Source organism: Hyperolius riggenbachi, chromosome 5 (assembly GCF_040937935.1).
Source record: "Hyperolius riggenbachi isolate aHypRig1 chromosome 5, aHypRig1.pri, whole genome shotgun sequence".
In the NCBI taxonomy this organism is placed as follows: domain Eukaryota; kingdom Metazoa; phylum Chordata; class Amphibia; order Anura; family Hyperoliidae; genus Hyperolius; species Hyperolius riggenbachi.
In genome coordinates this window covers 274572313-274586762 of record NC_090650.1, presented here as the reverse complement: position 1 = coordinate 274586762, position 14450 = coordinate 274572313, and the positions used below count along the sequence as shown (strand labels likewise).

The following is a 14450-nucleotide window of genomic DNA, read 5'->3' as shown; positions in this document are numbered from 1 at the left end:
GCCCCAGGTAAGTGGAAATTGATTTTTATTTTTTACCCACCCTCCCTGAACCTTCCCTTTAAGAAAATTGCAAATCTATTCCTAAACTGCTTAATAGCACTTCTACACAACTTGTGCAGTGCAGGCTAGGCATGATTTGGAAGTGCTCCTCCCCCGCTGAATCCTGTGAAGCTGTTCTTTGCTTAACCCTTCCAGTGCTGCAATACAGCAGATACAGTATATTGGTTACCTCAGCAACTGCAATTTCCCTCACACACTGCACTGTCTGAGAAACGTTCCTAAGGCCAGGGTCATACTTAATAGAATTGCATGAGTTTTCCCCATAGCATATGCGATTCTGCTAAGTGTAACCCTGGCCTAACTCCTAATTAAGAACAGTTTAAGACCTCTTTCACAGTGGGACGTTGCGTTTGATGCGACGTTAAAGTCGCACAAGGTGCCCTAACGCAGCGCATGTAGGATATGAAATTGGATGTTATTTTGCACTGCGTTATGTGTCTCTTGGTGCGCCGTTTTTGACACACTCATGGAACGAAAACGGCGCATGCATTACATTTAAAAAAAAAATGACTGAGCATGTGCAACACACATAACACAGCAGATACATTGCTAAGCACACAGCATGCAGCACTTTTCAATAACGCTACCTACATGTTACACACTAATGTAACGTGTGCACTGTGAATGTCGCACAGACTTTGCATTGCTGTGCGTTACTCTGCGTTAAAGTATTTTCTAATGTGCGACTTTAACGTCGCACTGTGAAAGAGGCCTCAGGGTAGGAACACATTAGGCAGAAACGCTAGTGTTGCATTAACATGTATAATTTAAGTCAATGGGCCGCATGAAAAAAAAAATGCATTTGTTTGTATTCTGCAATGTGCATTTTTGAATCACAGAACTTGCTGTATATTTTTCCTAAATGCATCTAAAATGCACATAATGTATTTCAATGGTAACACAGAGGTACAGCGTTTTATTGAGTTTTTATTGCTTTTTTTATGTGTTTTTATATAAAAAACAAGTTTGATGATGTATTTCCATTTCCTCTTTACTTCCTATCAGAAGCGCATACAAAACGCAGAAAAATGCACAAAACCGCACTTGCGATTCATATGTACGAAATATAAAATGCAGTAAAACGCAAGCAAAATGTATGTGCGCAATGCATTTGCAAAACACAAATGCACCTCATTTTGACAAAAAAATGCACAAACGCATATGCAGCAAAACGCAACCTTTCACGCACCGCCTAGTGTGTTCCCAGCCTCAGAAGGATGCCATTTGGTGATGTCTTAGTATGTCAGTTCTGCACGGATTCCTAAAAACCTACCAATATTTTGTCTCAGGCCCAGTGCACACCAAAAACCTCTAGCAGATCTGCAAAAGGCTAGAGGTTATTAGAAGCAGATTTTCAGAGAGATTCTAGGCATGTTTAGGGCCCATTCACACTTGAGCATTTTGCCGGCGATTTTGGCAAAACGCTCAAACGCTAGCGCTTTTGAAAGAGATAGTGTAATGAAAGTCTATGGGCCCGTTCTTACTTGGGCGATTTGCGCTAATCGCTGCAAATCGCCCGTAAACGCGAAACTGCATCATTTTCAGGCGATTTCCTGGCGATCAAGTTTCAGTGCTATAGAAGCGCTAATCGCAATCGCAGAAAAATCGCTTCAGTGTTCAGTGATTTTTCCACTGAAAAATCACTCACGCAAAACGCCGGCGGTAAGCGACGGCGTTTTGTGCTTTCTGTGTATGGGCCCTTAGAGAGATTTTTGAAACATGCCTAGAGTTTTTTGGAGTGTTTTTGTGTAGCAGATTTCATATATTGTTACAGTATCGCTGTTACTGAACAGCTAATGTAACAAAAACGCATGGAAAACCGCTCTGATCTAGCGTTTTTCAGAGAGGTTTGAGCTTCTCCTATACTTTACATTGAGGCAGAAACACATCTGCAAACCACAAAACTGCTGCAGGAGCCACGTTTGCAGTTTGCTAAATACCTCAAACCGCTGGTGTGCACCATCCCATTGAGATACAGGCGGAAGCGGTTTTGAAAACGCTACCAAAAACGCTTGGTGTGCACCAGGCCTCAGAGACTCTTGATAAATGTCTCCCACTGTATGTGAGAGTAACGTGCGGCGCAGCTTTACCGGTCCAATGCGTTGCATTTCTGCTGTTAAAAGGAATGCAATGGCCAATGTGAAACTGGCCTTAATTAGGCTCTACAGTGATAATTAAACAGCAGTACAAATTATTTGTAGAGATGGCCCAAACGGTTCGCTGGCGAACGGTTCCCGGCAAACTTCCGGGGTTCGCAATCGCGGAGAGCCGCAAACTTTTCCGGAAGTTCGGTTCGCCCCCCTAGTGCATCATAAAGGTCAACTTTGATCCTCTTCATCACAGTCAGCAGGCACAATGTAGCCAATCAGGCTACACTCCCTCCTGGAGCTACTTCCCCCCTTATAAAAGGCAGGCAGCATCAGGCTTTGGACTCACTCGTGTGCCTGCGTTAATTAGAGAAGGGAAAGCTGCTGCAGACTCTCGTAGGGAAAGCTTAGTTAGGCTCTTGTAGGCTTGTTAGCTTGCTCCTTGCTGATTCTTATTGCTAAAAAAAGCACCCCTCAACAGCTCTTTTGAGAGCTAATCTTGTTCTTGTGATCTATTTTTTGTGTGTGTGTGTACCACTGACACTTGTGTTGCATAGACAGCCTTGGTAATTCCTATTGTGTGTGTGCCACTGCCAGGCCCAGCACATTCAGTGACTACCTGTGTGTGTGACAGGTGCATATTGTAATACCCATCACTGCATATAATTACCTACCTGTCATTCACTGTGCACCCACCTACCTATGTGAGCGCATGCAGTGTCACTGTGCCTGTCCGGTACCTGTCTGTGTGTGACAGGTGCACATTGTAATACCCATCACTGCATATACCTACCTGTTGTTCACTTTAGTCATTGCACCCACCTACCTATGTGAGTGCACACAGTGTCACTGTGCCTGTCCGGTACCTGTCTGTGTGTGACAGGTGCACATTGTAATACCAATGCCTATTCTCACACAGAACACTTCTTCTACAATACCTAACCTTAAAGGGAACCTTAACTGAGAGGGATATGAATGTTTCCTTTTAAACAATACCAGTTGCCTGGCAGTCCTGCTGATCTCTTTGGCTGTAGTAGTGGCTGAATCACACACCTGAAACAAGCATGCAGCTAATCCAGTCTGACTTCAGTCAGAGCACCTGATCTGCATGCTTGTTGAGGGTCTGTGGCTAAAAGTATTAGAGACACAGGGTAAGCAAGTGAGAGTAAGGCAAGTGGTATTATTTTAAAAGGAAAAAAAATCATATCCTTCTCAGTTTAGGGTCCCTTTAACCACCCCTCCTTGATCCCCCTCACAACTAACTTCAACCACCTCCTACCCCCTTCACCCCTTCCTTACATGGCTAACCTTAACTATCTCCTCCATGGCTAACTTTGGCCTTCTACATTTCACACTACTGATGATCTCAATAAAGGCACCTATGGCAAAGCTCAAACTTCTGCTGCCAGCAGGTGCCCAAATTTCCTGTTTGAACTGCGTGAACAAATCTCAGCGTGAACCGAACTTTCTCGGAAGTTCGCGAACCAAAAATCGGAGGTTCAGGCCATCTCTAATTATTTGTGAAGGTGATTTTTCTATCTGTCTATCTGTCTATCTATATCTGCATACTACATTGTGTACCCAAACTCAGTGCCACTCAGTTAAGACTCATACACATGTCCATCAAGCACACGACCAGCACGATGACATGACCAACCGCACAACACAATGTTGACACGACCTGTACGACCAGGGCCGGCACTACCATAGAGGCAAAGGGGGCATTTGCCCCGGGGCCCCGACCTCTGCTTGGGCCCCAGCAGCACCGACCCTGATATATTTGCTTCACCCCCCCCCCCCCCCCCGGCCCCCTTCCTGCTCGCACTGCTCCCTGGGGCCTTGCTGCAAGTATATTAGCAGCCATAATCACCTTATCCCCATCGAGTGAGCGGGCGGCAGCGGCTGCACTCAGAGACACTCTGTCTCCCTCCCACTCTATGACCCGGCGTGTGTTTACACTTGACGTGCCGGGTCATAGAGTGGGAGGGAGACAGAGTGTCTCCGAGTGCAGCCACTGCCCGTTCCCTCACCCAACAGAGATAAGGTGATTATGGCTGCTAATATACTTGCAGCAGGGCCCCAGGGAGCAGAGGGGTAATGGGGGGGCCCTAACAATGAAGTTTTCCCCAGGGCCACTTGAACCGGCCCTGGCTAGAGTCCCAGTGTTATTTAACCAGATGCATGATATTGTGGTGGTACATGCAGCCCTGATATCCAGATTGTTGCTGCCCATACCACCTGTCACTATTTAAACCCATTAAATAACAAAATTCTAAAACCATTCCTGTGTGACGTTCCATTTTACCCCTGTTATACCTTCCCTCTCCAAAACCCCTGCAATAGAGGGAAGAACAACCTATAAGAAAAAAATCTGTATAATATCAATATTACCATTATAAAAAAACACAGGGTAACAACATTTATGATTAATTTATTAACTTTATTATTATTTACAGACGGTGGTGTTTAGGTATAACCTACTTTAGTAGGGTATACGGGAGGCCAGGATGTTTCTGATGTCATGCCTGCTGCACTGATATCCTGGAGCGCAGGTGATCATCTCAACATCTTTACACCAGTCCTTGATTATATTCATGCCCAATATCAAGGGGCTGTTCATTGACATCGTTACAACGAAGACCTTATTGTAATAGGTGTGTCTTCCAATTGTAACATCGGCTACAAAGTAGCCTGTTAGTGAAGGATGAAAACCATTGGCATTGCAGAATGTCTGATGTAAGTCTCTGGGAAGAGGGCTCAGATCTGCGGATGTCCAATACTGATAGAAGACATTGGTGTGAAGCATAGAAGCTGAAGCTTTAGAATCAAATAGTCCTCTCATAGTGACACCATCGATGGCAAGGTCCACAGTTGGAACGCACTCATTTATCTGTTCTATGATGGTGTTTACCAAGTCTTCACCTGTCAGTTTTTCTCCCTGTAAAAAGAAAAGGGAATTTAGTACAGTGCTTCATTTTACTATACATTTATAAGTAAGCATATAGTAGATTCTTGACAGCCCTTAAAGGGACTCTGAGGTGGGTGAGAGTGATATGCAGGCTTCCATATTTATTTCCTTTAAAAAAATGAAAATTGCCCGCTTGTCTCCCTGATTGTGTTCCTCTAATACTTTTAGCCATAGGCCCTTAACAAGCATGTAGATCAGGTGCTCTGACTGACTTAATTCTAACTGAATTAGCCACATGCTTGTTTCAGGTTTGTGAATGAGACACTACTGATGCCAGAATATTAACAGGACCACCAGGCAACGGGTATTGTTTAAAAGGAAATACAAATTTCAGCCTCCGTGTCACTCACCTAGAGTTCAAATTGTATAGAGAACCTGGAAGTGTAAAGCAGTTCCCAAGTAAGATGGCTACTTTCAAAACGTTACATTTCTTCCTCAGGCATCATACAGAACTGCATCAGAACCAATTCTGAATCATGCCTGAAGAAGAAACAAAGTGTACAAGACTTCTTCTACAATTAGTCATTAAGAGTATTACCCAAACATTTGTTGTTATTTCTTCGGATTCACTCCATAACTAACAATAGTCCACACACAACAAGTATGGATGAGTTACCAGACACTGTATAACCTGATCCTCCAGCATAAATGTATAAAAGACAACTGGGCAATATTTAAGTGGACCTGACATTACGATTACATTCCACTTGACTCAGTAGCGCCAATTACCTATAATCCCATGGAGGTTTTATCTAATGAAAAACAATAGATTCTCTTTGTTATAATTGCAGTTTATAATTATATTTAACCGCCTGTTATACAACACACAGCAAGACCAAATTGCACAGCCAGGCACCCCAACTGCCGCTGCATCCCATTATGACCTCCTCAAAGCAGCAGAGGAAAGAGCTGCCAGCTAAATCACTGGACTACACAGTCCAAGATGGTGTCCAGGAAGAATGCAGAGAATAAAGCTCCAGCCGACACTGAGAATGAGCAGGCTTCTAATTTCCCATATGCACTGAAAGGTATTTGGGCACTCATAGCGGACCTGAAAGAGACATTCAGATCAGAGATTAGGTCCGCTGTACACATCCTCTCAGCCCAGTTAGAGGAGAAAGGGGAGCACACCGATTCACTACAATACTCTCCATGTGTTGGAATGCCAGTCCTGGCAACTGGTCGCAACGCCTCTCTTTCTCTAAGTCACAATGATACGCCTACTGATGTTATGCAATCTTGGTATCCCAATTATGGCCGGATTTGAAGAAAGGCCACAAAGGCCATGGCCTAGAGCACCAGGAAACAAAGGGCAGAAAGTGGGCTGGCACACTCAGGAAGTTAAACTCTATTCTTTCAATATTTCAAAAGGAAACCACAAATTTGATTGTTTCCATTACTATACTCTAATGTAGTTCTACCAAATTATAGATCACTATGAGAAAGTGATGCATCCTATATTGTTGGAACATTTGGTACCTTCTTGATACCCTACAGCTGTTAGAATTTTTCCACATTAATAGTTTTCCTTACCTTTTTCTGGCTGGGAGTTTCTACTGTCTCTGGTTGAAGTGGCGTAGCAGTGGAGTCACTTTCGGCTGTTTTAGGTATGTTTTCAGCCTGGTTAGTGTCTTCGTTCTATATTCAGGAAGGAAACCACAAATTAGATTATTTTCTTAGATATGGCATTACTTTAGTTGATATGTGATTGCGGTTTACTACATGTTTTGTATACATTCTGTGGACCTTTTGAATCTCATTATGACCATGTAAGATGTGTGTATTGTTTAATGATCATTACAAAACTATGCACAAAGAACCATGAAAGACATTGGGCATGTTGAAAGACCAACATGACGGATCAAGTCGCCATAGATCGTGAAAAGACCGTTGTACAAAGTGGTGTGTTTTAAAAAGTAAGTAAGTACTTAAGTACTATTGTAAAGCCTTAAAAAAAAAATCAGAAAGTGTGTGCGTTGTGTAAGGAAGTTTTCGGTGAATCAAAGTTACTAAGTGCTGTGGAGGGAGGCTATTGTGCATGACATTGTGCAGTCCAGGCTCAAGAGCCAAGAAACCTTGAGAAAATACATACCTTTGGAAGACTACTGCTGCTCTTCTTCCACTGGGGAGTACACTTAGGAGGGTTGAGGCGCACCACTACCCTCTTTCGGCGTCTCCTCTTTTTGCGCCCTTCTTTCATCCTTCTCTCCTATAAATAAAATAATAATAATTAGTACCAGCAAATACAACCAGTTATCACACAGAATAAATACAGCTACATACATGGAACCATGCCACAATATTATAAGCGTGTGCAAACATTGAGTCGGGTGCACTAACTGTACTTACTAGCTTGTGTACAGAGGTCCCACGCCATCTTGCAGAGGTGTTTCAACCCATGTTGCCTGAGCAATACAAAATTGCATGTCATGTAATCAAATGGCATCATTCAAGTGGCAGGGCACAATCTGCATGGGGTTTGTATTTATGACAGATTCAGATGATAAGAGAACAGTTAGATGTGGTCTTAAAGCAAATCTGAAGCAAAATTAAAATAAAAAGTCAGATACCTATGGAGAGGGAAGGCTCTGAATCCAATAGACAGGACCGGATTTATACTCTTTACCGCCCAAGGCCACTGTCACCAGCCGCCCCCCTTCGGTATAGTTAGTGAGATGACCCTTCCCTGTAGTATAGGTAGCCTGATGACCCCCCAGTATAGGTAGCCAGATGGCCACTCCCCCATTTCCCTCCAGTATAGGTAGCCAGATGACTCCCTTAATCCCTCCTTTTCCCACCCCCCTTCAGTATAGGTAGCCACCTCACCTTCACACCACAGCAGCCATCAGTGCCACTCATTTTTCCACTCGTATCCAGTGCAGAAGCTTCCTCTTCTTTCCATCTCCAATGCTGCCCAAGTCCATAGCCACTGGCCACAATGCAAACATGCACAGAGATGGCTGCTGCACAGGTGGCAAGCAGCAGAGTTCCGCGGTCAGGCGCTCACCTCATCTCCCTGCATTTCAGCATTTACAAGCTTACAAATGCTGCACCAGTTTAGCCTGCTTCTAAACTGCTACTAAAGTTTAGCTGCTAAACTGCTGCTAAACCACAGAAGCAAGGGGCCCTTGCTCCTCTGGTGCCTTAGGCCATGGCCTAGGTGGCCTGCCAATAGAATCTCTATCCTCTTGAAATCTCCCTCAAAACTGTATTCAGAGCCTACCTAACTCCTTCTAGGTTAAGCCATTTTCTAAAACAAAATAAAAAAATTCTTACCTGTGTTTCAGGAGTCTCTGCTGTATCTGGCTCCGTTAAGGAGCGTGAGTCACTTTCGTCTCTTTTCGGCTTTTTTTCAGCCTGTTTAGCTACTTCTTTCTATATTCCGAAGAGAAAATACAAGTTAGATATGGCATTACTTTAGTTGATATTTGGTATATTTGCAGTGTACTACCTTTGTATTTTTTATACATTTTGTGAAACTTTTTTTAAACACATTAGGCCATATGCAATTCACTTTTTCACCTGAGTTTTCTCCTAGGAGATCATTTTTCATTTTCTATTTAAAAAAACTTTAAAGCACGTTTCAACTAAAAAAGTACCAAAAAGTAAATGAAAAAGTACTATCAAAATTATTTAGAGTCTTTTCTTGCTTTCTGGTGGTTTAAAATGTATTTCATTGACACATTTAAAAATATCACCTAGGAGACTAACTCAGGAGAAAAAGTTAATTGCATATGGGCCATTGTGCCCATGTAATGCACTTTATTTTCAAATTAAGAAATTTTGAGAGTAAAAAAAATGTAATGTTGTTTGATAACTGCCATGCGCCCATTTACATTCATTTTTTCTGTGGATTTTTCTGATCGGCCTACTTTAAACATCCAGAGAATATGCTTGGGAGGAGTGAAGGACAATGTAAATAAAGTGGTAAACAGGGCCGGTTCTAGACTTTTTGCCCCCTGAGGCAAACTGAGGATGCCGTCCCCCCCCCCCATAGATAGTATTATTGCCCCCAGTATAGATAGCATGGAGGGGTAGCAGCCAGGAAGAGGGAGCAGCGGGCATAGCGGTGGGGAGGGAGCAGACCTGCCTCCCTCACCTGGGGCTCCCCCTCCAGCTAATTGCACAGGATTTGCACAGCAGCGAGCGGGGAAAGTAATCACTCACCAGCTTGTGTTCCACCGCCGTGTCACTTCCTGCAATGCCTTCCTCTGTACAGTGGATGGCATTGCAGGAAGTGACACAGCGGTGGAATGCAAGCTGGTGAGTCATTGCTTTCCCCTCCCACTGCTTGACGGTGATGCTGTGTAATTAGCTAGAGAAGGAGCGTGGACAGGGGAGCCCCAGGTGAGGGAGGGGAGGTCCAACCTCCCTCCCCACCGCTGTGCCCGCTGCTCCCCCTTCCTGGCCATTACTCCTCCAGCTCAGTGGAAACCCCTACTTACGGTCAGGCGGGTGCCGCCCCCCCACACTTCCACCTCCTGAGGAAGCTGCCTCACCCCACTTCATAGGCGGGACGGCGGTGGTGGTACATGTAGTGAGCCCGTTAGCTCTAATCTGGGCAGTTTTATACAACTAAACTGTAGATTACATGATATAAAAGGAAATAAAAACTTACAGCTTCATGAGACATGTGACTCAAGGCCTCCCAATCAAGTAGCACTCTGTCCTGGAGGTTGGCTCTATACAGCTTGAGCACATAGCTCTTGCCTGAGTCCAACTGCAGAGTGATGGTTCCCTCTTTGTGCTGAACCGAGATGGTAATTGCAGCTAGAGGCAGGATTCTGGAAGAAGAGAAGAAAACATGAATAAAGCAATGATTTTTCATCTGAAACTTAAATCATTAGAGTAAGATTATCCACAGTAGTGCATTACACCATCTATGTGATGCTCACAGTGCGGCAGGTGTGTTGCGGTACAAGAGAGTGCGGCATAGTAACACACTGCATGCAGTGCATTGCTGCAAAATGTGCGCGCTAACAGTCACAGTAAAGCGTCAATTAACATATTTTTTTAATTGAGATAGTAAATGTTTGGGAGGTGCTGCTAAGTAGTGGTGTATACATTTGAATCTTTATCACTTAGTTTACTGTTATCTAATTCCTTTCACATTTTTCTGATGGCAGTCTGCTGTAATCTGATGCCAGAGTGATCCATGAGGGGAGGGGGGGGGGGGAGGGGATTCCCTCACATTGCAGTGTTAAGTCAACCCTGTGTGCAGAGAGCTCAGTCAGAGACAGGCAGAGCTTTCTCTCACAGAGAGCAGCGGAAATGCATCTTATGTGCAAAATAAACATGTGTAATTGTTTGTGTGAAACCTGATACCAGAATAAGTTTATATAACTCTGCTTTAATATTACACTGTTCTTAGCATATCAGACTGCAGAGATTCATACCTCTGCAAATGAGACATTCCAAACATAGCTAAAATCTACACAGAATGAATTAATGCTTTTGCCTCTGATATTTAACATGAAAAGTCTGAAGATGTTTACACAGCTACTTAGACATTTGTATATTGTCATTTTAGAACACTTGGGCATTGATAATTTTCCTTTAACTGTTTTTGGACCATGTTGATTAAAATTTAAGCCCTGTTTTGATCCCCTTACCGCTACCAGGGCATAGATTTCAATCATCCCGTCACGCGTCCTCGCCACTACCGCCGATCGCGCCGCACTCCCCGCCCCAGATCACTTGCCCTGGCGTGTATATGAGGGCAGATCTATATGAGCCAGTCAGGAGCCAATTTCATTGGCTCCTGAAACTGTCATCACTGTAGGCCAATCCCATTGGCTTACATTGGTAGACAGCGTCAGGAGCCAATAAAAGCGGCTCCTGACCTGCTCACACAGCTCTGCCGTCAATGAAACGGCAGAGAGGACTGCATGCGGGAATGGAGGAGCAATGTGAGTGGTGGGTATCAATGTCTATTCGCCAGGAGGCACCGTTCTTTGGCACCAGCAGTCTCTGGTCCTTAAGGGGCTAGAGACTGCTGGTACATAAGTGGTTAATGTGTGCCATTGGTTTCTTGATCCATTGCTTTGCATTCTTGCTGTCACAGACCACTGTGGGTGTGGCCTCAGTGTGCTTATCTTATAACCTTCCTAATGCCTGGATGATCTGTAAAGTTTCTTCCATCAGAACACATTTTCCCTTTTGATTGCCTCTATTGGCCAATCATGGTGATCAACGGGCGTAACCTATTGAGAGACCCCACTGATTGGTCTCTGATCATGCTCCAAAGGCTAATGCTGTAGCTCAGTCCCAGAGATTAGTGCAAGCATGAAAAGTGCAGGCATGGTCAGCAAATTAACCTTCCTGCTCTGCGGGTTATTAGCATCAGCAACATAAATTTAAAGTACAAAGGGTTAAAGTAAAAGCCAGCGCGCACCAAAAAGCGCTAGCGTAATGGCAAACGCTCAGAGCTTATTGATGTGATTTTTCAGAGAAACACTAGGCAAATTGTGCCTAGCGATATTCTAAGCATGCCTAGCGATTTTTGGAGTGTTTGTGTGTAGAGTTTTTTTATTTTTGTTACAGTAGAGCTTGAATTGAACAGCTACTGTAACAAAAACGCTTGGAAAATCGCACTGTTCTAGCGCTTTTCAGAACAATTTTCCACTTTCCTATACTTAACATTGAGGCTGAATACCTCAGAAAAGCGCAGAAATGCTGCAAGACCCACATTTGCGTTTGGGAGAAAATCACATCGCTCTGGTGTGTTCATACCATTCAAATACATAAACCAATTGCTTTTCAAAGCGCTAGCATTTTTAAAAGTGCTCAGAAGCGCTCTTGGTGTGCACCAGCCCTAAGATTTGCAATTCACTTTCATTACTGGTTTAAGCTATGTTGTAAAAGATGAGCATATCACTTATATTTTTATTAGAGATGATAGGTGAGATGCAATAAATTTGGCGTGCATGCAAGCCTAATGCAAATTGTATGCAGCTTGCAATGAATGAAATAGGTTTCATGTGCAATGTTGCTTTTGCACTTACACAACTACAATCATTTTCCTTATCACCTACTTATTCATACATGGGGCTACCCATTGATGGTCCTTCTATCTCTCCTATACACCCATTCATATGAGTGACATGGCCCTGTTACTTACCTTCTAGCTGTAAATCCAGAATCCTTATCGCTGTAGTCCATCCACACTAGGTCAGAAGCATGGAGCGTCTTGCCTTCGAAGGAGACAAGCGCAAAGGATACGAGCGGTGGAGTCTTTTTGAAGCAGGAGCACTTCCACCAAACACTTTGGCGGACTTCATCGCTGGTGACCTGAACATGAAAGAGCACAGAAAATATATTATTAGCAAATTGCATACTGAAATTGCCTTCAAAAAAGAACTGAAACTTACATTTGATATAAAAAGTTGTGCCCCCATCCCCCTTTTTTTGAGAGGCGTGCCTGAAATAGCACCACAATGAAAAATGAGCATCGGTAATTATTACTGATATTTTACTATGCCCTAACCTAACTACACTCTCACATAGAACACTCCCTCTTCATACCTAACACTAACCGATATCCCCTGGTGGTGTCTAAAACTAAAACTCCCCTAATGTGTGCACTAACCAATCCCCCTACCCTGGTGGTACCTAACACTAAGCCCCCCCCCCCCCCCAAGTGGTGTCTAACACTAGAAACTTCTCTGATGGGTGCCTAACCCTCCACAACCACCTAACCCTAGGTAGGCACCTACCCTTTACTTTCCCCATGCCTAACCCTAAATACTCCCCCAAAACTATCTTCCATATAAAAGTCCACTGAAAGCGCCCACATTTATAGATGCAGTTCGCATTGCGGGTGGCCCCTCTGCCCCGTTTATCGGACACTTCTGGCTCCCAAATTTAAGGTTATAGAGTTATTAGCAGACTTTTACATGTGCACCTTTGGCAGCACCCACATTTATCAGTGCACATTATGCCCAGATGTATGTAACCTTTTGAGAGGTCACATCTAATATTTTATGGGATTCCAATTCTAAACAATTAGAGAAAATGAAGTCTTCTATATAGGAACAATAAATAGTGACACTATAGAAAATAAATGCATTACCTCGATGAATTTTCCCTGCATAGGCTTGGCAGCCCTGAGGCAGGCAAACTCTGCGCCCAGGGATTGCAGAATGGAGAGGAGATCACTATCTCTCTTCATGGTGTTAGAAGATCTAAAGAAGAAACAGAGAAAAGAGTTAACAAAATCATTCTAGATATTATGTTGGGAATATACCATGAGTTTTTTGGCAGATAGATGGTTCAATTTTCGATCGTTTTTTCTGATTGATTTCTCATAAGAGTGAATGGAAATCGATTGGAAAATCAATCGGAAAAATGATCGGAAAATCGATCGGACAGTAAATCTACTGAAAAATCTCATTGAGTATTCCCAGTATAACACCTCAGCATTATGTAAAGCAGAGGATGCAATATGAACATCTAACAGCATAGACCAAGTAGTTAAGAACTCTAACCTCTCTCCTTCCATAGTCCACAATGCAGAGTCCTCTATATATATATCCTCAGAAAGGTGGTATTCACTGGCCTGGAAGTGTGGCTTACAAGCACTGCTCCCAGTACTATGAGCAAGCTCCAGACACAAGGAGAGCCACTGATAGCCAGTGGAAGCAAGGATGGTGCCGTCAGGGCAACTCAAAGGATGGCTACTGTGCATGCGCGGGACATTAATTCTGGCTCAAAAGTCCTCACTAGCACCAGTCGGGAGAAAAGAATGGGGCATATAGTAGCAGAATGGTGGCAGACAGAGGGGAGCAGAGGACACAAAATGATACAGCAGCCCAATATGTACTTGATTTGCCATAGCTTTTTTTAGTCTTAGATGACCTCTAAGACCAGTTAAAGGGAACCGGAGGTGAGAGTCATATGAAGGCAGCCATATTTACTCCCTTATAAGCAATGCCAGTTGCCTGGCAGCCCTGTTGATCTTTGAGTCAAAACACTGGAACAAGCATATGGTTAATCCAGAAAAACCTGAGTAATCTGGGTCAGAATATCTGATCTGCTGCATGTTTGTTGCAGGTCTATGGCTAAAAGTATTAGAGACACAGGATCAGGGGGCAGCCAGGCAGCTGACATTGTTTGAATGGAAAGAAATATGGCAGCCTCCATATCCCTCTCACCTCGGGTTCCCTTTAAGGGGCTGACTGGTGTTGACTATACTTCCTACAAACATACATAAAGAGATCAAAAGTAATGTGGATGCAGGGGAGATCACACATTTCTGCAATACTAAGTGGCTTGGGGATCCAGAGGATCTCAGAAAGTTTGCATTGGTTTTGATTGCATATAGCTCTCCCTACTAG

At 43.6% G+C, this 14450-nt stretch overlaps 1 protein-coding gene across 1 annotated transcript; it reads right to left on the bottom strand.

Annotated features, from left to right (window-relative positions):
• Positions 1–4629: 4629 nt before the first annotated feature.
• Positions 4630–14155, bottom strand: LOC137519388 (uncharacterized). The gene is made up of 8 exons (XM_068238342.1): positions 14055–14155; positions 13187–13298; positions 12236–12405; positions 9734–9899; positions 8392–8490; positions 7208–7324; positions 6649–6753; positions 4630–5085 (listed from the first exon to the last, which is right to left on the bottom strand). Exons 1-8 carry the CDS (start codon positions 14153–14155, stop codon positions 4630–4632), a joined length of 1326 nt encoding a protein of 441 aa, XP_068094443.1.
• Between the last annotated feature and the right edge of the window lie 295 nt (positions 14156–14450).